Source organism: Schistocerca cancellata, chromosome 3, assembly GCF_023864275.1.
Source record: "Schistocerca cancellata isolate TAMUIC-IGC-003103 chromosome 3, iqSchCanc2.1, whole genome shotgun sequence".
In the NCBI taxonomy this organism is placed as follows: Eukaryota; Metazoa; Arthropoda; class Insecta; order Orthoptera; family Acrididae; genus Schistocerca; species Schistocerca cancellata.
Genome location: NC_064628.1, coordinates 556,765,654 through 556,789,869, shown reverse-complemented (window position 1 = coordinate 556,789,869; position 24,216 = coordinate 556,765,654). Strand labels below are relative to the sequence as shown.

Genomic DNA, 24,216 nt, shown 5'->3' with positions numbered 1-24,216 from the left:
TCCTCCTGAACTTTAATCCTCTCTCCAAATTTCTCCTTCACAGGTCGCTCAATGTATAGCTTCAATAACATTTGTTTCACACCCTCCCCAATTAGTGGCCCCTTTTCATGCCCTTCAACACTTATAACTGCAGTCTGACTGAAACTGTGTGCTGGACCAGGACTCAAACCTGAGACTGTCTTTTGCGGGCAAGTGCTCTACTGACTGAGGTGTACAAGCACAATTCATGATAAGCCCTCATAGATTTATGTCCACCAGTATCTCATCTCCATCCTTCCAAACTTGACAGACATTCAGAGACGATGAACTGTCAGAAATAAAGCTGTGGGGTTGGGTCATGAGTTGTTCTCAGATAGCTCAGTCAGCAGAGCACTTGTCTGCTTGCCTGAGGCATGGTCTGGCATATAGTTTTAATCTTCCAGGAAGTTTCAGGTCAGTGAACACTACTGTGCAGGTCAGCGAACACTACTGTGAGCCTGCCCATATTCTATGATGGGGTCTGCAGTGCCTCACTTATTCCTAAACATCTCTGGAATACAATCTGATTTATTCTTTCGTACAGCCTTGTATATTATCCTTCCACTTTTCAGAAAACCCGTCTTTGCCCAGTCTATGACATTTGAGCTATTGGTAGTCATACAGCTGCTTCTGTTTTCTTCAGAGATTGCCTTTATTTTCCTACAGATGGCATCTGTCTCTTCTATAGTCATGGATGCTTCTACAGCTTTGCATTTCTCCAATAACTTTTTGCACTTCCTGTCAACATCAGTTTTTATATGTCTGTATTCCATTTTGTTCTGTATTTTTCTCATTTCATCGATTACATTCAATATCTCATGTGATATCTTATGATTTCTACTGGGTTTCGTATTTTTTTCAGTTGTTCCTTTGCTAACTGAACTATTTCATCTCTCAAGGCTATCCATTAATCTTTTCTTGTATCTCACTCGCCTGTTTCAGACAGCTGTTGACTGATGGTCCCTCTGAAACTCCCAACAACCTCTGGTCCTTTCAGTTTGACCAGGTCCCATTTCTTTACTTACCTGGCTTTTTGCAATGCTTCAGATTTTATCAGCAGTTCATAACCAATAAATTAGCTGAGTCTATGTCCACTCCCAGAAATGTTTTGCAACTTCAAACATGATTTATGAATCTCCATGTTATTAATATACAACATATCTGAAACCATCTGGTGCATTCAGCTCTTCCACAAACTTTTTGGGGTTTCCAAACCAAGGTTTGCAATGATTAAACTGTTTCCTATTTAAAATTGTACCACACTGCTTTCCCTTTAATTTCATTCCCCAATACATGTTCTCTTACTATTTTTCCTTCTCTTCTTTTTCCTACTGTCAAATTCCAGTCCTCCAGTGTAGTTAAAGTTTTGTCTTGTTTAATAAACTAAATAATTTATTTTATCTGATCATACATTCTTTCAATATATTTATCATCAAAGGAGTTGGTAGAAACACACTTTTATTCCTGTAGTGAGTCTTGGCTTTGGATCTGTATTGACTATAATAATGTGTTCACTTCACCATACATAACAGTTCACTTACAACATATTTTCTTACTCATTTTAGACCTACTCCCGCATTATCTCTATTTGATTTTGTGTTGATAACTTGCTAACAACCTACAAATCATTCCTTCATGCCACCACACTTAACTAATTCCCAAGACATCTATTTCCAACTAGCCATTTCTCTTTTCTAGCTTTCTATTGTGTATTAAGGCTAAAAGAGAGGTTAATTTGACCACAAATACAGTATAGAATCTATTGGAGATCAATTTTCTTCATGGGGGTACCAATGCAATGAATTTATTAAAACAAGGTGAATGCCAATCTCAAGTGATTTTGCAGTTCTGTACAAAATAGAATATATTATATTATATTATATTATATTATATTACCTCCACTCAGTAGCTGTCAAACCAACAAGACAGCAATTGTGAACTAAGACAAATGGAAAACACAAATTTAAAGATGCTGACATTTCAATATGTAAGGCATAGTTTTGTGTTACAGGCAAATATTCACTTCATAATATTTCTATTTGTAGAGGTAATATATTCTATTTTGTACGGAACCACAAAACTCTTGAGAATGGCCTAGAAGGCTGAAAATAATCATGAAGAAATAAAATTGACAAAACAAAAGTGGAAAATGCCACCTTTTGGTAAGGATTCAGTTGGGCACTGGGGCTTTGTCCAATTTTAGCAGTAGCAGCTGTCTCTCAACACCACTGACAGTACCATCCGCATCACTTGTCTTTCACAGTGCTGCGAGAAATGGAGAGGGGCAATAGTTCTGGGTCTTTCTTTGTAAATAACAATTTGAAAACGGAGTTAAGAATTTCCACTTTTGCTTTGCTACACTCAGTTTTGGTAAGAGTGTTGTCTACAAGTGTCTGGACACTGATTTGGGTGCCACTGACAACCTTTACATATACCAGAATTTCTTTGGTTTTACAGGAGATCTTTTGACAAGACTTAGCAACAGTCATTGATGAATTCATGCACTGCCCTAATTTCACACAAAAGGATTCTGTTTAGAATATTCATTACAATGGGAAGTACCCTCTGCCATGGACTTCACAGTGGTTTGCAGAGTATGGCTGTCTTACTGATGAAAAAACAGTTGAAGTGTGAATTTCACAAAGACTCACATTATGCAGTTCCAAACAAGAGAGAATGATATGTTAGCACTGGAAGTATACATTACTGGTTATGAACCAAATGAAACACTATTTGTAAAATTGCTTGCAAATTGACTACATTATAAGCTGCAATGGAGTCAACGCACAAGTCAGCTAATCAAGAAGCTCTGTTTAGCATACATTCCTTTATAGGCATCTCTCAGTGAGGTGACTTGAAGATAATTGTGCTGGGTTATTTTGGATACTGTAACTCCTTGTTTCCTTGTTTTCCTATACTCATAAAAGCTTATTTATGTGTATCCTATGTGGATGAGTATTTTGATCTGTTTATTGTGAGGGTGAGATGATCTCTGGTGTATAACAAATAAAATCTTTGCCTCAAGTAAATGAAGTAATATTCAGCAGAAGCAAACATACAAGTACTGCATAAAGTATATAAATGCACACCGTGCAGAACTCTCTTGAAGGATCTTGGGATTCTTACACTCAATTCCCAGTATACTTATTCCATAATGCCTTTTGTTGTTGATAATGCCAACAGTTTCAGCTGAACTGTGATTTATATGTCACAATGCAAGATACAAAAATAATTTTCGTACTAAGTTTGCCTACTTTTCTAAGGTTCAGAGTAAAGTCACATACTCTGGTGCAAAATCAAACAATAGTTAGGATGATAAGAACAATATGGGAAGGACAGACTGCTACTCACTGGAGAGTACATGTCCAGTTCAGACAGGCACAATGAAAAAGACTGCTAAAATAATTAAGCTTTCAAACAAAGTTGTCCTTTTGAAATAATAAACACACACACACATATTCACACAAGCACATCTCAAACACACACATCAACTGTTTCCAGGTGCTAGGGACAACTGCAGGATGCCACTAATCATGGCAGAAACCTCTGTACTATCCGTTTCTGTGACATATGCTCTACATTTTGTGCACATTTTCTTGCAATGCAGTAGGCTTATCCATCACTTCACCTAATGAAATAGCTGATTATCTCACTGAATGTAAAAATATAAGTAACTGATCCTAGTACCTAACATACTGGGGGTGAAAAAAACACAAAAACATTACTATGCACAATATGGTGTAGGAAAATGGGTGGCATTCATTCAAAACAGCTTCCAGACATCTCAGAATGAATAAATACAAGTCTCGTACTGTCTTAAACTATTCTTCCAGCAAAATAGCCACAATTTCAGGTAATGATGAAGGAGGTGGATAGTAATCGTGCACCCTTCTCTCCAAAGTAGACCACAAAGGCTAAATAATGCTGAGATCTTGTGATTGTGATGGCCAGGAGGAAGCAACAATTCTTCTAAGTGCTCACAAAAGCAGTTCCTGGATGATACTAGCAGTATAGTCAGGGGCTCTGTCCTCTTGGTGCACATCATCACCACTGGGGAACAAATGTTGTATCATGCATGGACCTGATCAGTTGAAATGGCTACATAATCCTTGATAGTAATGCAACGTTCCAGAGTAATTATGGGGCCCATGGAATACCAAGATACTGCTGTCTAAATTATCACCCCCCGCCCCCCATGTTTCACTCTGCAGTGTAGGCTTGGGATGGCATACACCAGATGTAACCTCTGCCAGAACTCAGAAACAGTGTGTGACAAGACTCAGCTGACTGAATGACTTTCTTTTAGTGCTCCACAGTCCAGGCTTTATAGCTTTGGCAGCTGTAATTCTCATAATCTTTTCTTTTTTTCCACAATTCCCTTCGGTGACCATGAGTCATGATTAACAAACACATTTTCATCCTTGTTGTTACTTAGTGTATGATGTTTTTCCAGCTTTCCCTGTATGCCGTTTAAGTCTTCACCACAGTGCCTTTTGAAACATAGAACACTTTTGGTTACCTTTGATATGCAAGTACCCACCATAGGATCACCAACAATTTGCCCATGTTCTAGTTCATTTAGCTCTGACCTAATGCACTCAAAACTACACAGAATATAGATCTGACCATGACTGGCACTTGTAATATAGTGACAGGATTGCACAGGTGCTGTTTGTAGTCAAATACAACAGCACCACCTACAGGCTTGGTTATCATCTCCACTTATTTTCAAGAATGCATTTCTTATGGTTTTTCCAAATTTTTGTCCATTCCCTGTAAACAATGCAAGAAACACATACAAATGGGACCTAAGTAAATTGCCACATACTACAATACACTGTTATGGGAAACTGATTCTTAGGGCACTTGGCAGCTGGAATGCCAGAAGTCAGAATGACTTTGTTGACATTGCAAGGACACTAGTATACTTCACTGAATGGGCATGAACTTCCACAATTTGATGTACTAAGTCCTTGTCCATAGCAATACCATAAACATTATGCAGTGATATTATTACAGGAAATCTATGAGTACTTGGTATTTTAGAATCTGTTTGGTGTATCAGAACATGATCTAGTCCAACCAAACCGCTACTTCAGAACTTGGAACCAGATGCAATTAATAATGGCATTTATTTGGCCATCAGTGTTTGCAACTATACACTTAATGAATACATTATATTATACATTTAAACTATTCATACTGTGTCACCTGTGTTTACAAGCTGAGAGATATTATTTATAGAGTAGATATAAAGAACAAATTACGTTAAGGTCTAATAGATGTAAGTTCAACATGCTGTCAACAAATAACTCAATACAGAAGTGAAACACTTCACAGACAAACCACAAAATGAGAGCGCACAATGACACAGTCAATCTAGACATCTGGTATTTTTCTTTGGCCATTCAGCAATACATGAAAACAATCTTCTTGAAATTAACAGCGAAAACAATCAGTTTTTGACAAAATAATTTAATTGGCTTGATAAAAACTCTACTAACCAAGTGGCGGCAGAGCACACACATAAAAAACGGTTGTCGGAGCCAGTGGCTCCTTATTCAGGCAGAAGCGTCGAAGGGGAAGGAAGAGGGGTGAAGAAAAAGGACTGTAGAGGTCTAGGAAAAGGGGTAGATTCTGGAAAAGTCATCCAGAACTGCAGGTCAGGGGAGACTTACCACACGGGATGAGAAGGAAAGACTGATTGTTGGGGTCTGCATTGGATGAGATTTGAAAACCTGAGAGCTTACAGGTGGAAGGCAGGGTAACATGAAAGAAAGAGATTATAGCTTAGGCATCATGCACGATTTAATAAGAGTGAAAAGCTAAGTGCATTGTACATACCTGATGTTGGAGGGGGCAGTGAAAAATAGATGGGTAAGACACTGAAAGATGTAGAAAACTAAAACAGAGTGAAGAAAAAGTAGCTACTATGAAGAGATGCTGATACAGAAGAAATTAACATAAAATAAGGCCAGGTGTGTGGCGAGAATCAAGGACATGTTGTAGTGCTAGTTCCCAGTTGTGGTGTTCTGAGAAAATTTTGTCTGGGGAAAGAATCCCCATGGCGCATGTGATGAAACGGGCACCTAGGTCACGACTGTCATGTTGAAGAGCATGAACTGCAACAGGATATTATGTGTTGACAATGCATAATCTCTGCCTATGCCCATTCATCCTAATTGATAATTTAGTGGTAGTCCTACTGATGTAAAACGCTGAACAGTGTTTACATAACAGCTGGTACATGACATGTGTCATTTCACTGGTAGCTCTCTGTTTGATAGTATGTTTTGCCAGTTACAGGGCTGCTATAGGAGGTGGTAGGAGGGTGCATAGGGCAAGTCTTGCAGCAGGTACAATCACAGGGGTAGGAACCATAGGGTAGGGAGATGGGTGCAGAAGAAGCATAGGGTCTACCAAGGGTATTGTGGAGGTTGGGAGGGCGATGAAAAGCTATTCTAGGTGTGGTGGGCGAGATTTGAGACACTGAATCGCATTTGAGGGCATGATTTTAGGAAGTCACAGTAGCTGATTAATACATTCCACACAAGGATAATATTTAGTCACCAGTAGGGTGCTCCAAAGTTGTTTTTTTAGGGAGATCAGCAGTACCGCCATTCGATGTGATGGTCCAGAAAATCTGCTTTTGAACTAGGCTGGTCGGATAATTATGTGCAGTGAAGGCCGAGGTGAGGATGGTTGTGTACTGCTGTAAAGAGTCTGCATCCGAACAAGTACGTTTGTCTTGAGTGGCAAGGCTGTATGGGAGAGAACGTTTTCATGGAAACGATGGAAACTGTCAAAATGTAAGTACTGTTTTTTGTTGGTAGGTTTAATGAGGGCAGAAGTGTGTAGCTGGCCTTCAGTGAAGACGAAATCAACATCAAGGAAAGTAGCATGGGATTCAGAATAGGACAATGTGAAATTTAATTGGGAGAAGATATTCAGAGATTCCTGGAATATCAATGGGTCAGTCTCACCATGAGTCAATATGGTAAAGATGTCGTCAATGTATCTAAACCAAATCAGGTACTGAAGACTTATGGATCCCAGGAAAGCCCCCTTCAAGTGACCCATCAAAAGGCTCTCAGGAAGGAGCGATCCTGGTCCCCATGGTCATAACCCTGATCTGTTTGTAAGTCTGCCCCTCCAAAGTGAAGTAGTTGTTGGTAAGTATTAAGCTGATTGAGATGAGTAGGAAGAATGTTATAGGTTTGGAATCTGGTACACACTGACTGAGGAAATGTGCAGTAGCAGACAAACAATGTGCATGGTGGATGTTGGTATAGAGGGAGATGGCATCAATGGTGACAACCAAGGTGTGTGGTTAGAGTGGGATGGACACAGATCTCAGACAGTCTACGAAATAGTTGATATCTTTGGTATAGGAGAGGAGTCTTTCTACTGTGTGTTGCAGGAGCTAATCAACTAAGGCAGATATAAGTTCGGTGGGTATTTTGAAGCCATCAACTACAGGACAGCCAGGATGATGTTTGGGTGGGGTAAGAAATTCTATGGACTGAAGTGTTAGTCTTTGTGAGGGGGCCTGAGGTTTTTGGAGGGACTGCAGGTCAGTTTGAATCAAGGGATGGGATCTTGATGGCAACTGGCAAAACATTTAATATCACAAAGGGAGAGCCACCTGTGAAACAACATGCGTCATATACCAGCTGTTATGTAAACACTGTTCGGCCTTTTACATCGGTTGGACTACCACCAAATTCTTTAATAAGATGAATGAGCATAGGCAGAGTGTATGTGCTGGCAGCAAGCAATATCCTCTTGCAGAGCATACTCTACAACATGACAATCTGACCTCTGTGTCTGTTTCACCACACATGCCATGTGGATTCCTCCCCCAGACACCAGTTTCTCAGAACTCTGCAGGTGGGAACTAGCACTACATCATCACACACCTGTCCTCCATTTATTAATTTCTTCCATCTCAGCATTTCTTCACAGTAACCACTCTTTTCTTCACTACGTTTTAGTTTTATACATCTTTCATTGTCTTACACATCTATTTTTCATTGCTCCCTCCACCTCTGTTACATAAAATGCACTTAGCTTTTCACTCTTATTAACTAGTTTCACTATGTTTTAGTAGTAATCCCTTTGTTCGATATTACCCTGTCTTCCACCTTTAAGCTCTCAAGTTTTCAAATCTCATCTGATGTAGTCCCCAACAATCAGTCTTTCCTTCTCATCCTGTACGGTAAGCCTCCCCTCTGGCTTCAAAAGCTTGCCTAACTACCACCCTCTTTCATGTGTGTGTTCTGCCACCACTTCTTGAAATTAAGTTGTATGTTCCTAAATAAAAACCAGATGGAATATGCATTTATCTGCATTTCATACACCATGTTGTCATAAGATAGAGTTCTTTCTGCTCTCCTTTCTCAGGTTGGTCTAGACGGCAAACAATACATGTCAGCATATGTCACATTGTGCAACAGACGCTAAAATCACATGATCACAAATTTCACATCATCTTGTTCCCTCATTATTACATAATCCTGACATCCCAATATTAATAAAAGTTCAATTTCATATTTTTCATACTCTAATAATTTCTGGCCTGTGATATGAATAGTGATTCAAGTGTTACACTGCTATTACCATACACACTCGTTTTTTTGTTACATTAACATGCATGAGCTTACTGCTATTATTCACTATGAAGAGTAATCATTACATTTTAATCATAACCTTGAAAAAACAATGTTCATATTCAATTTTTGTTTGTTTGTAGATAGATGCCTGCAGTTCTGGTACATAATGGAATCCCTGTACCACAGTGCCATAACACACAGCTAGGAAAACTGTAAATAAAATAGCATAGCCACTGATGAAGCAGAGTATCATAGGATAATTTGTTTCCAGCAGCTGTGTCAGGCCAGTTCAGATGACTTCCTTGGCCATCTGGATTTGCCTAACAGAACTGCAACATTTCTGCTGTGGCTGAAAACTAATTACAACACAATACTTCACTTTATCAAGGGGATGTAGTTTTTTTTTTTTGGCTCCTCTAGAGAAGTGCTATGGTTATGTGGTGTGGACATTTCAGTGTGGAACATGACTGGAGACATGTATCTGCAAACAACAACATACTGATTACGTAATTTTTTCAAGGTGTTGATTAAAACTTAATGACTAACTATTTACGTATGAGGATGAAGAACAGTTTCAAATACTGAAATTTCAGGAATACATTTCAACCTTTTATATAATTCTTCCATTTTCATTCAGATTAATAACTACGCTGTATGGCCAAGATGAAAACAGCCCAAATACTGCTGATAATTTCAAAAGCTGCACTCACAGAAGAATTTTAAGCCGTAGAAAGTCATATGGCATGTTTAAAACCTTGTCTTAGATTAGGTTAGATTAGTACTTGTTCCATAGATCATGAATACGACACTTCGTAATGATGTGGAACGTGTCAGGTTAATAAAAGGTGTCTATACAAAATATTACATTACACAAAATATTACATGACATTTAATATTTTTAATTTCTTTTATAGGGGTTGGGGAAATTACCCACTTACTATATCCAAAAATTCATCCAATGAGTAGGAGGAGTTGCCATTAAGAAATTCTTTTAATTTCCTTTTAAATGCTATATGGCTATCTGTCAGACTTTTGATGCTGTTAGGTAAGTGACCAAAGACAGCATAATTTATCCCCTTCTAAGCCAAAGTTAGATTTAACCCAAGTGAAAGTGCTGGCAGGTCGACAGACACACAAACGAACACAAACATACACACAAGATTCAAGCGTTCGCAACAAACTGTTGCCTCATCAGGAAAGAGGGAAGGAGAGGGAAAGACGAAAGGATGTGGGTTTTAAGGGAGAGGGTAAGGAGTCATTCCAGTCCCGGGAGCGGAAAGACTTACCTTAGGGGGAAAAAAGGACGGGTATACACTCGTGCACACACACACATATCCATCCACACATACACAGACACAAGCAGACATATTGGTCTTTAAATATGACTGCTTGTGTCTGTATATGTGTGGATGGATATGTGTGTGTGTGTGCGAGTGTATACCCGTCCTTTTTTCCCCATAAGGTTAGTCTTTCCGCTCCCGGGACTGGAATGACTCCTTACCCTCTCCCTTAAAACCCACATCCTTTCATCTTTCCCTCTCCTTCCCTCTTTCCTGATGAGGCAACAGTTTGTTGCGAAAGCTTGAATTTTGTGTGTATGTTTGTGTTCGTTTGTGTGTCTGTCGACCTGCCAGCACTTTCATTTGGTAAGTCACATCATCTTTGTATGTATATATATATATATATGTTTGTGTCTGTGTATATGCGGTTGGATATGTGTGTGTGTGCGCGCGCGAGTGTATACCTGTCCTTTTTTCCCCCTAAGGTAAGTCTTTCTGCTCCCGGGATTGGAATGACTCCTTACCCTCTCCCTTAAAACCCAAATCCTTTTGTCTTTCCCTCTCCTTCCCTCTTTCCTGACGAGGCAACCGTTGGTTGCGAAAGCTAGAGTTTTGTGTGTATGTTTGTGTTTATTTGTGTGTCTATCGACCTGCCAGCGCTTTTGTTGGGTAAGTCTCATCATCTTTCTTTTTAAATATATTTTTCCCACGTGGAATGTTTCCCTCTATTATATTCATATCGAACAATCCATTGCCCTCACCCACCTAATCCTTCACCTACACATCCACTCAGCCAATCAACACACCCATCAACTCCTGTCCCCAATAAAAGTCCTCAATCTTTCCTCTCCCACATCCACACCAGTTGTTCAGAGCATCCTCCTACAGGCCAACCGCAAATTAGAACAGCATGCCACCCTCCACCTTAAAAAACTATCCAATCTCCTGGTTTCCCACCTCCGGAAAGGCAACTCACTCACCCTTCACAACCTTTCCAGCAAACCTCAACCTCCTCTCATTGCACACAAACCCAGTCTCTCCCATCTACTCAATCTCCCACTTCCAGCTCCACTCCCTCCAAAACCTCAAAACTCCAATCAACACAATCTGGAACCACAACACCCCAATTCAGTAGTTAACCTCTCCTCCAAACCTCTCTCCCAATCCGAAACCTCTGTCCTATCCAAAGGCCTCACCTTCAGCCCCACTCCCAGATTTAACCAAACAGCCCTGGTCAAAGATTTACTGTCCTACAGCCATACTCTCTGCTGGAAATATCACTTTGCCACGAAGAAAAATGATCCTAATCCTACTCCCAATGATCCAACTCCCCAAGATACTATCCAAATTGAACCATGCCTGGAACAGTTCCGTCCTCCGTCACAGCGGGACCCACCTCCTCTTCCTCAAAATCACCCTCTCCTAACCTTCCAGGAATTTCTGACTTCCAGCCTTGCCTCTCAATCCTTCTTAAAAAACCTTAATCCTACTCCCAACATCACCACTGCTGAAGCCCAGGCTATCCGTGATCTGAAGGCTGACCAATCCATCGTCATTCTTCCGGCGGACAAGGGTTCCACGACTGTGGTACTTGATCGTCTGGAGTATGTGGCTGAGGGACTGCGTCAGCTTTCAGACAACACTACTTACAAAGTTTGCCAGGGTAATCCCATTCCTGATGTCCAGGCGGAGCTTCAAGGAATCCTCAGAACTTTAGGCCCCCTACAAAACCTTTCACCTGACTCCATCAACCTCCTGACCCCACCAACACCCCGCACCCCCACCTTCTACCTTCTTCCCAAAATTCACAAACCCAATCATCCCGGCCGTCCCATTGTAGCTGGTTACCAAGCCCCCACAGAACGCATCTCTGCCTACGTAGATCAACACCTTCAACCCATTACATGCAGTCTCCCATCCTTCATCAAAGACACCAACCACTTTCTCGAACGCCTGGAATCCCTACCCAGTCTGTTACCCCCGGAAACCATCCTTGTAACCATTGATGCCACTTCCTTATACACAAATATTCCGCATGTCCAGGGCCTCGCTGCGATGGAGCACTTCCTTTCACGCCGATCACCTGCCGCCCTACCTAAAACCTCTTTCCTCATTACCTTAGCCAGCTTCATCCTGACCCACAACTTCTTCACTTTTGAAGGCCAGACATACCAACAATTAAAGGGAACAGCCATGGGTACCAGGATGGCCCCCTCGTACGCCAACCTATTCATGGGTCGCCTAGAGGAAGCCTTCTTGGTTACCCAGGCCTGCCAACCCAAAGTTTGGTACAGATTTATTGATGACATTTTCATGATCTGGACTCACAGTGAAGAAGAACTCCAGAATTTCCTCTCCAACCTCAACTCCTTTGGTTCCATCAGATTCACCTGGTCCTACTCTAAATCCCATGCCACTTTCCTTGACGTTGACCTCCACCTGTCCAATGGCCAGCTTCACACGTCCGTCCACATCAAACCCACCAACAAGCAACAGTACCTCCATTATGACAGCTGCCACCCATTCCACATCAAACGGTCCCTTCCCTACAGCCTAGGTCTTCGTGGTAAACGAATCTGCTCCAGTCCGGAATCCTTGAACCATTACACCAACAACCTGAAAACAGCTTTTGCATCCCGTAACTACCCTCCCGACCTGGTACAGAAGCAAATAACCAGAGCCACTTCCTCATCTCCTCAAACCCGGAACCTTCCACAGAAGAACCCCAAAAGTGCCCCACTTGTGACAGGATACTTTCCGGGACTGGATCAGATTCTGAATGGGGCTCTCCAGCAGGGATACGACTTCCTCAAATCCTGCCCTGAAATGAGATCCATCCTTCATGAAATCCTCCCCACTCCACCTAGAGTGTCTTTCCGCCGTCCACCTAACCTTCGTAACCTCTTAGTTCATCCCTATGAAATCCCCAAACCACCTTCCCTACCCTCTGGCTCCTACCCCTGTAACCGCCCCCGGTGTAAAACCTGTCCCATGCACCCTCCCACCACCACCTATTCCAGTCCTGTAACCCGGAAGGTGTACACGATCAAAGGCAGAGCCACGTGTGAAAGCACCCACGTGATTTACCAACTGACCTGCCTACACTGTGAAGCGTTCTATGTGGGAATGACCAGCAACAAACTGTCCATTCACATGAATGGACACAGGCAGACAGTGTTTGTTGGTAATGAGGATCACCCTGTGGCTAAACATGCCTTGGTGCACGGCCAGCACATCTTGGCACAGTGTTACACCGTCCGGGTTATCTGGATACTTCCCACTAACACCAACCTGTCAGAACTCCGGAGATGGGAACTTGCCCTTCAGCATATCCTCTCTTCTCGCTATCCGCCAGGCCTCAATCTCCGCTAATTTCAATCTGCCGCCGCTCATACCTCACCTGTCTTTCAACATCATCTTTGCCTCTGTATTTCCGTCCCGACTGACATCTCTGCCCAAACTCTTTGCCTTTACAAATGTCTGCTTGTGCCTGTGTATGTGTGGATGGATATGTGTGTGTGTGTGTGCGCGAGTGTAAACCTGTCCTTTTTTCCCCCTAAGGTAAGTCTTCCCGCTCCCGGGATTGGAATGACTCCTTACCCTCTCCCTTAAAACCCAATCCTTTTGTCTTTCCTTCTCCTTCCCTCTTTCCTGACGAGGCAACCGTTGGTTGCGAAAGCTAGAGTTTTGTGTCTATGTTTGTGTTTATTTGTGTGTCTATCGACCTGCCAGCGCTTTTGTTGGGTAAGTCTCATCATCTTTCTTTTTAAATATATTTTTCCCACGTGGAATGTTTCCCTCTATTATATATATATATATATATATATATATATATATATATATATATATATATAGATATATATATATATATATATATATATATATATATATATATATATATATATATATATATATATATATATATGGTTATAATAGAAGGAAACATTCCACGAAGGAAAAATATATTTAAAAACAAAGATGATGTGACTTACCAAATGAAAGTGCTGGCAGGTCGACAGACACACAAACAAACACAAACATACACACAAAATTCAAGCTTTCGCAACCAACGGTTGCCTCGTCAGGAAAGAGGGAAGGAGAAGGAAAGACAAAAGGATATAGGTTTTAAGGGAGAGGGTAAGGAGTCATCCCAATCCCGGGAGCGGAAAGACTTACCTTAGGGGGAAAAAAGGACAGGTATACACTCGCACACACACACATATCCATCCACACACACACAGACACAAGCAGACATTTGTATATATATATTTAGTTTTAGTGAGGCTACAGTGAAGACCTCTAGCTCTTTAAATAAGTGTCTGCAGGATGGTCTGAGATGAGCTCCAGCAATTATTCTGATTACACACTTTTGAGCAATGAACTCTCTTTTACCCAATGATGAGTTACCCCAGAATATGATGCCATACGAAAGCAGAGAATGAAAATAAGTGTGGTAAGCTAATTTACTGAGATGTATATCGCCAAAATTTGCAATGACCCTAATAGCATAAGTAGCTGAACTTTAATGTTTCAGCAGATCTTCAGTGTGTTTTTCCCAGTTCAACCCCTCATCAATCCATACACCTAGAAATTTTGAATATTCTACCTTAGCTACCGATTTCTAATCCAAGTGTTTATTTATTAATGGTGTCATTCCATTTACTGTGTGGAACTGTATATACTGTGTTTTGTCGAAGTTTAATGAGAGCCCATTTGCAGTGAAACACTTAATGATTTTCTGAAAAACATCATTTAAAATTTCACCAGTTAATTCTTGTCTGTTGGGTGTGATAGCTATACTTGTATCCTCAGCAAAAAGTACCAGCTTTGCACCTTCATGAATATAGAATGGCAAGTCATTAATATATATTAAGAACAGCAGAGGACCCAAGACCGAATCTTGTGGTACCCCATTCTTGATTGTTTCCCAGTTTGAGAAATCACCAGTTTTTTTGCATATTATGTGAACTGCTTATTTCAACTTTCTGCACTCTTCCAGTTAGGTATGGTTTAAACCATTTGAGCACTGTCCCATTCATACCACAGTACTTGAGCTTATTTAGAAGTATTCCAGGATTTGCACAATCAAAAGCCTTTGATTGAGCACAAAAAAATCCCAATGGGTGACTTCCGGTTACTCAGAGCATTTAATATTTCATTAGTGAAAGTATATATAGCATTTTCCGTTGAAAAACCCTTCTGGAAACCAAACTGACATTTTGTTAAAACTTTATTTTTACAAAGGTGTGAAGCTACTCTGCAATACATTACTTTTTCAAGAATTTTGGATAAGGTAGTCAGAAGAGAGATTGAGTGGTAGTTGTTGACATCAGACGTATCCCCTTTTTTATGCAGTGGTTTAACAATGGCATACTTCAGTCTAACTGGGAAAATACCCTGATTCAGAGAGCTACTACATATGTGGCTAAGAGTCCCACTTATTTCTTGGGAACAAGCTCTTATTATACTGCTGGAAATGCCATCAATTCCATGTGAGGTTTTATTCTTGAGAAAGTTTATTATCTTCCTAGTTTCAGAAGGAGAGGTGGATGGAATTTAAACTGTATCAAATTGTGTGGGTAAGGCCTCTTCCATTAACTGCCTTGCTTCTTCTAAAGAACATTTAGATCCTATTTTCTCAACAACATTTAAAAAATGATTATTCAAAATGTTTTCGACTTGTTGTTTATCAAATTTCCATTTGCTCTGGTGGTGATGCCGTCATCCTGTACTTTTGGTTGCCCTGTCTCGCTTGTACTAATATTCCAAATTGTTTTGATTTTGTTATCAGAGGTATTAATCTCAGACATGATGCACATGCTTCTGCACTTTTTAATAACCTTTCTTAATGTAGCACAGTAGTTTTTATAATATTTGGCTGTTTCTGGGTCATTACTCTTTCTTGTTGTTAGATACAGTTCCCTTTTGTGGTTACGAGATATTTTTATTCCTTTAGTAAGCCAAGGGTTTTTGCATGGTTTCTTATGATTAGATTTAACTACTTTCTTGGGGAAACAGTTTTAAAATTATCTTACAAGTGTATCATGAAATAAGTTATATTTTAAATTAGCATCAGGTTCCTTGTACACCTTATCCCAGTCTAACTGCTAAAGATTTTCTCTGAAATTTCTAATTGTTGAGTCATTAATTGAACGCACAACTTTGGAGGCTAGTTTTGAATTACTGAATGGAACTATGTCATATACTGTAACTAGCTGACCATCACGATCAGAAAGGCCATTCTCAACAGGACAAGAATTTATGTTTTTAAACCTATCTTGGTCTATAAATGTGTTATCTATCAATGTGCTGCTGTCCTTTATTACCCGAGTAGGAAAATTAATGACAGATGTCAAATTGAAAGAACCGAGCAAGACTTTAGAATAAGCCTCTGTCATGCACTTCACAGTGGTTGGTAGAGTATAGATGTAAATGTAAATTAGGAAAAAATGACAACACTATGGGAGTGAAGCAGTAACTTTGCTTAAGTTGAAAATGAGACCAAAAGATAAAACATTTTGTTTATTCCACTGTGAAGCAATGATGAAACAGAAAAATTTACAAATCGAACAGCAATATGGGAATACAGGCTATAGACTGTATAGTGGGACGCAGCACTCCACATATCACCTGTGTCTGAAGAGGTAATCTGAGTTAACAACTGCTCTAGGCAGTTATCTTTATGAATGAGCCATGGACACAGTAGAACACCTGTAGTTTTCACACACGTTCCACTGTGTAGATGACATTGTCCTGTTTTCAATTTTGATTTGGGTACTATTTTAACTCTCAATTTTTCACTCACAATGACCTTACATATAGTGTACAAGAACGTTTCCTTGCATCTTCCCACACTGAGCAGCCCACTCCTATATCAAGGCTTGCACTAACTTTGAACATAAACACAGCTTTGCTATAGTCAACATTCACAAGACCTTGTTTGTGGGTGGATTCCTTAAGTGAATTCTGTGTGAGACTCAACTGTTTATGAGTGGAACAAATGATTTGTGTTAGTACCTTGGGAGACAGTAAAATATTGAAGTTTGAGTTCTCTTTCCATTGTGGTTCTCATCATCAACTGAAGACAGACAATGATTTTTCCTCACAATTACAACTGTTCACTCGAATGCTTTAGTTTCATGTTTGCACAAAATGCCTGCTCTGAAAAAATGTAACATTTTTAAATGTACAGTTTTTAGGTTTATCCTATCCTTCATTACTGTGAGTTTCAGAAGCATAAAAAACACTTGTATGCGTTATTTTATTTCATAATTCCATAACAAATTTTTGGAATATTATACCTTGGTCATGACATATGCTGAATTAATGTTAGCCCCTTTCAGTACCATTTAGTTTGATGAAGTGCCAAAGTGATTACAGATGATGTATTCAAAATGAGCCAGTGTGATGCACAAGACAATCGCAATACAACCTGATTTGCAGCTACCTATTATGCAGGTACAAGTTCATTTGTTTCATGTAATACCGCACTTGTAGATGTTAATGCTAATTCAATTCTTGTCCCTTTTTTATATATTTTTGTTGTATAATTATCAAACAATACTTCAAAATATAAATGTAAATTTTTACACATAAATAATAGAACATCAAGTGTGACTTTAGAGAGAATGTAATACCACGATGCCTAAACGTAGATATTGTCAACAAAAAATTTAGCTATGAGAAAAAATGCTACTCTTGAATGAATTTCTGATAGAAAAATGCATATAACTCTAAAATTTAGTAGTTATGCATTGCATGGTCATTTTGAAAGCCTATGGTGGATGTAATGCCACTCTACACTCCATGCGTCCACATGTTGTTTCACTTCCTACTTTGTGTTTCATGCAAACTTGCAATCCCCATTTTTATTTTTTAAAATCTTTTTGAGGTGTTAGATTTATGTGTGTTCAGCAATGGGCAAAATACTGCGCTTGGAGTCGAAGAAGTGTTTCACCTAGTAATGGTTTTCCATACTTTTCATAGTCTGGCAACTGGAGATTTTGTTTTAATATTATCTCTGCTGTATTTATTCAGTAATGAATATATATTTACTTTCTCTGGCTGGGTGTTTTTTGAATAGTACACACATTGAACAGCACCATATCCAACGCAAACAAAATAGGTTGGCCCAACTTTCTTTCTCACGAGTGTGGCTCGTAATGTTCACATTTGATCTGCACTGTTTTTTCCAGAGTTGGTCTCATCAAAGTGTAACATAGATTAATACAACATGAAAACCTTTATTTTTATGCTGATTTCATGGGTAGCATGTGGAAGTATTTTTAAGACATCAGTACTATTACGCACACATACATCACTTTCAACAAATTTGGGTACTTAATACAAAACACAGTTCTGAAAATCAGTTTATGGTGCCTGAAAGTTTGTCTGCATGTTGGTAAAAGATTTTTTTGAAACTAAGTGAAATGTACTGTGTAGCATAAATAACTCAATCCACATTGTGATGAAGGAACAACACTCTGTAATGATTAATGAAGTTTTAAAATAAAAATGACTGTTTACAGAACTTATTTTTTCTGTGTTGATAATTAAGGAGTCTCCCATGCTTCCACATGTTTTATTTGTATGGCATATGGGACCTTACCAACTGTGTAAAGTTGACACACAGTAATACTTCTGGCAAGCGCATGAGCTTGAGCCATATTTCCCCACAGACAATACTATTAATTACTCTATTTAATATGATTTAGAATTCCTGTGAAGCTTATAAATATAGAAGATTGTACATAGGTAGTCACAGAGAAAATAGAAGAATCAGAAGTATACAAATAGCTATTAAAGAGAAAGACAGCTACAATTCATGCTTTGAGATATACACTATACACATAGAGAAGAGGGATTGCACTTTTAGCTACTACATGCTTTTTTCTCTTCAATTTCTAGTCTATGTGTACCACCCATTTTACTCATTTACTACGCAGCTATCTCCAAATTATCTATACTTTCAAACAAGTAAGTGCTGTTATTTGTGTAAGCTCTTTCCTTTAGCCTTTTCAAGATTTACAGGCTCCAGTCTGTAAACTACTTTTGATATTTTTCATCAGTATGGTAATTTAAGAATGAGAGGATTATTGTCTTGTGAAATCAAACAATGCTAATGTTTTGTCATTGATAAGTCATATGTAAGACTCAAATATTACTCACTTACTCCTCACGAAATTTACTTTTAACTTTTGTTAAATTCATTAGAGAAATTTCATTAGAAATACATAATCAGTGATTTTTGTATAAAACTGCATTTGTGCTGCATTACTTCTGGTTGTGCTGGTGCTATTTATGTTAGTATTTTAGTAAAATGAATATATACTAGTAAACTTCCACAAAGATGAAGTTAAAGAAATTAAAATAGAAAAGCAAATAACATGCCTCAGTATTTGGCTGTTAGTATTGGTCAAGAGAAAAGATTACACTTTCGTTTCTGATTAAATGGGGGCCTACCTGGAACTGGAACAACGATGAACCCCCTGGTTATTATCCTTACTGACCAGCTGACTGCAACTGCTGAAATTATCACCTGGAGCTGTCAGTGGATATTTGCAACCAGTTTGTATTGGGGACACAGAAACAGGCACATGGCGCTGGATTTTTTGAGATTCCTGATTAATCTCACTTTCAGTCATTGGGATAATGTTTCTTCCCCTTTTAAGTGAACCTTCCTTGCTGCTTGTTCTTTTTGTGGGCATTCTTTCATCCTCAAACTTACAATCTACACGACAACTACATGCATTGTCATTAGAATCTGTGATATTATTCAGTTCATCCTGCTGCCTTCTTGCAAGTTCTTGTATGGCAGCTAAACCCACTTGTTCTCTTGGAGGTTGACCACTGAGATTGTTATTATTACAAATGCTAACATCTGCCTGGTTTATTACATACCTTCCTAAAACCATGGCATCCCTCTCCAGGTAACTTGACTGGCCCAATTCAGCTAAAACCTGATTGACATTCTTTAACTCCTCTAGTGATATTATTTCTTTATTTTGGTGACTTTTCTCTGGTTTAGGAGGTATATTCTTCAAAAGATTTTGGTCCTCTAATAGCTTCTGAATTTCACGCTCAAAGTTTGGTATCTTATTAACAATGTCCGCACCACTGTGATGGTACTTAGAAATGGGAGGCACTGAAGGGAACTTCCCACTGCTTGGAGGCACTGAAGATATTGGTGAATGGGAATCACCTTTCTTAGCACCTCCAGAAGATGCACTATGATGACGAGCAATTTTGTGACCCACATCCTTCCTGTCAGTTTGACTAGAACCATCCTTTTTCGATGATTTTTCACTGGCAGATGTGATGTGTGAAACATTGTCGTCATCATCATCATCGACATCGTCTGTCAAACCAGTCATGGACTCCTTAATATCAGAGTTCTCCACAATAGGTGACTGTCTTAAATGAGATGCAATATTTTTACAAAAAAAGTTTTCATCTCGTTGCACTGATGCACTATCACTTTTACTATTGCTCAAAGCACTTAGCTTTTTGTCTAAACTATGGACTTGTTTTACACTTTTCACTGCACTACGGACAGCCTGACCACTGTTGCCAGAACTCTGCAGTACATTGTGAGGCACAACTTTGTCCCGCACCGGATAACGCTGGCCACGGTGTCCGATGTACTCGAAACTGCCACAGCTGTCACCACGGTATGACTCTTGACCATCTGCTGCTGATGGAAGGGGACTGCAACAGGCTGATGAATCCATGGTGTTTGTAGTTGCAGCTAAAGCCAACAATGTAGCGGGGGGAAGATTATCTGTATTGGTTGCAACAGACGATTTATTACTTCTTCTAGAGTTACTGGTAGAGCTGCCATTGTCAAGTCGATGGCGACCAGGTGACAGACTCCAGTCTCTCTTGCTGGTGGAGGACCCTCCATTATTTGAAGAATTATTCCTGCTGGACTTGCTACCTTGATGGTGACTTGATGGAGAGAAGCTGCGAGAGGATGAGAGGTTCTGTGTGAGAGGAATATCGTGTAGTGGGGGAGCACTAGGAATCTTTCCAGACACAGGGTTATTATTATGATTTCCACCTACAACAGCAGAACTACTAGGTAGGAAGCACTGACCAGGTATATAATCTACTGAGGCTCTTGGGGAATTCTCTAGGGAAGAAGAAGGATCAACTTGAATGTCTGATGGATACAACCACTGCTGGACAGAAACTTCTGCATGAAGAGGCGGTGATGGAGAAGGAGAAGCATCAGCATCTGTAGTTCGACTATAACTTTCATCTGATGAACTAATGCTAGGGGAATGGTTCAGTGAGCTTATTTCATCTGCTGAAGAATGAATGCGATGTTGTTGCTGATGGGGACTCGAGAAATATAAACCAAAGGAACTGGCACCCTGTAAACTTTCATCTGAGTAATGTCTCTGAAGCGGATTATTGCGTAATTTTGTTCTTGCAGCTGGCTCTTCCATTCTGTATCGAAACTGATGGTGGGGAGGTGGTGGGGGTGGAATTACAGTACGACCCCGATGTCTGCCAGCAGAGATATCTTTCGTTGGAGGTTTAGGAAGTGGTTTTAAGTATGGCTTGAGTTCAGCTCCATTCAAGTCCCTTGTCGGATGTGGTGGATTTGTTGCACGCGCCATTGCACCACTTACTCCACCAGAACCATTTGTTACAGGTCCATGGCGTACCACAATTCCTCCATCACCATTACCGCTTGCACCACGTGGCCATGGCGGAGCATATTTTGCAACCTCTGCAGACCGCTGTGAAACCTTTGTGGAAGACGTGCCCGACTGCTGGAAATTTTTGTTATGGGGAGGTAGTGGAGGTGGAGGCAAATTGCTATCATCATCCAAATTATTGTTCCTAGATTTCTTCCCTTGGCGTGGCACTATCTTGTGAGGTGCTCCAGCAGAAGGTGGAAGAAGGGGTTCACATTCTCCACCAGCTCCCGGTCCACATCCAGATCCTGATTCTCGCAAGGGTGGCAAACGTGGAGCACTCCTCATTGAATACCCTTCACTGGCATTGCCTCCGACTCTGTGACTTGGTGGTTTCCCAGCTCGGCTGCCAGAATCTCCTGATCCTCCTTGATGCATCTGGTGCACAAGAGCTAGAGGTGTTGCTACTCCACCATACATGTTTCCTAGAGAAATAGAAACATAAATTAGCATGACTAGAAATGAGAATGATGATAAGAGACAAGCAAAACTGAAACATTACATTCATTCGAAACTTCACACAACATTTTTCTACAAAGAAATCATATCTATCTAAATTATTTACAAAAGTTCCATTCATACACTAAAATTAAATATTAAACCAACCACATGTTTGCATTTTAAAATTTGATGTTAATTAAACATATGGTAGTGGGCCAAATATAAACCTGAATTTTTGTCTTTATTCTCACTCAGTGTACATCTCAGCAAGTGGATTCAAAAGATATCACACACATGTGGTGAATAGATCATGCATTTGATGAGGAACAAAAGGAGTAGATATGAATATTTTGTACTAAACTAGAACATTGTCAAACGTTACAACACAGAACCACACCAAGAGGCCAAGAACAGACCTATGAAGTAGTGTCTGCCCCCGTCAAACAGAAACAAGTTTACCAGGTAATAAAGTGCTAGTGATAGCTCTTGTTTGAATATAGGGTTGTTTTTTTGACTGATAACTTACACGGAGAAGTAACAGTGAAGTTTCCAGTGGGGCGGAACATATTACCTATCACAACAAAAGATAACAACAACCGACCCAAAATTTATTTCCTCATTATAGCAATTCAAATTCTAATATTGTTCTATTAACAATACTAAACTGGAAGAAATGTGTTTCAGAAACTTAAAACACCCATCTTACAGTCCACAGTTAGCATGCAGAGACTCTTTATTTATTTTGGTTTTTTAAATGTGAGGTAAAAGAGAATAAATAAATAAATAAGCACACGTACAAAGCAGTCACGTACAAATGACTATAAATATAATTAGTTTGATAAAAAAGGACTGTTAACATACTTCCAAATTTGAACATTGTATGGAAATATAAGTAATCTTTGTTTTTTATTTAGTTCATTGGTTTTTTGAAAAAGTCTTATATTTGACCCACTTGTTAACATTGCATAAAAAACAACTTACAGTGCCAACAATGTAAATTAATTGAACTGAAACTCAGTGTATTAAGACAAAACTTGACACAAACTATTAGTTTCATTGATTCATAACATATCTTCAAAATGGCAAAAAAAATGGCACATCTGAGTAAATGAGTTGATGTAGCTTATTCTTCATACACAGTTCTCATGGTCCTTTTGCTTCATGCATTAGGAAGTTCTAGAGCCCTCTTCAGGCAACACATTTCTGATACAGTTTTTTCATTAAAAGAAACTTTAACTCTCCTACAAAATCTTGATATATATCAGTAATGACAGATACGATCCATGAATCTGAAATAGCACTGCTAGTTAGAAAATGTGAGTAGCTCCCCCATAATTCACAGAACTCTGCAAAAATGGGAGATGGGAATAGATACAGGTGTGAAGACAGCATGGGGCTTATCATATAGTTGCAACTATGAGATTCAAGCAAAGTCCACATATAGAGCCAAAGGAAGAATTTTTAATCTAATGGAGCAAGAAATATTGTGTGTGTTGGCTTCATTTTTATGAGACTCACATTGTGTCCTGATGAAGGTTCAGGAGTAAAATGAAATGCAAGTTAGAGATATTCACAAAGAAACTGAAGGTAAAATAATACATATATATAATCTGTTTTTAAGAAAGTAAAGGATGAGAAATATTAAGAAATTTCCAAGGAAATCATAAGATGATTGATAACTAGCTACCAAACAATTTCTAACATTTCACCAAAGGCTGGAATGTGAACGTCAGTAAAAAACAACAGCAAAGCACGCAAGCATGCTGCCCCCCCCCCCCCCCCCCCCCCCAAAATCAATCTCCACACCCCATCATACACACCTACCTTTCATACAGCTATTGGAAACACCCAAAATTACTGTTATGAGCTGATTTTTCAAATGTAGTACCTGTGTTACGAATAATGTACAAGGGTCGACTTAAAAGTAATGTCTCCACCTTCATAACTCTTCAACAGTTGACAGCATTGGTATGCAGCAGGTACTGGCTTGTTCCGTAGACTCTTCTCTTCAGCTCCAGTTGGCAGGAAGCCTTAGAATTGAACAGTTGTGTTGTTACAGTGTAAAGCATGGAACCCAGCACAGATGGTCAGTCAATGTGCAGTTATTTCATTCTTGACAGCGGAAGGTATCACCCCAAAGGAGATTCATCAGAGAATGAA

The 24,216-nt window shown here is 39.5% G+C and overlaps 1 protein-coding gene across 1 annotated transcript in view; it reads right to left on the bottom strand.

The window, feature by feature from the left end:
* LOC126175399 (Ca(2+)/calmodulin-responsive adenylate cyclase) overlaps positions 1 to 24,216 on the bottom strand; it is a 501,843-nt gene that overhangs the window by 41,530 nt on the left and 436,097 nt on the right. Inside the window, exon 23 of the mRNA XM_049922190.1 lies at positions 19,811 to 22,040. Within this exon, the coding sequence (XP_049778147.1) occupies positions 19,811 to 22,040 (2,230 nt within the window). The remainder of the gene's footprint in view (positions 1 to 19,810; positions 22,041 to 24,216) is intronic.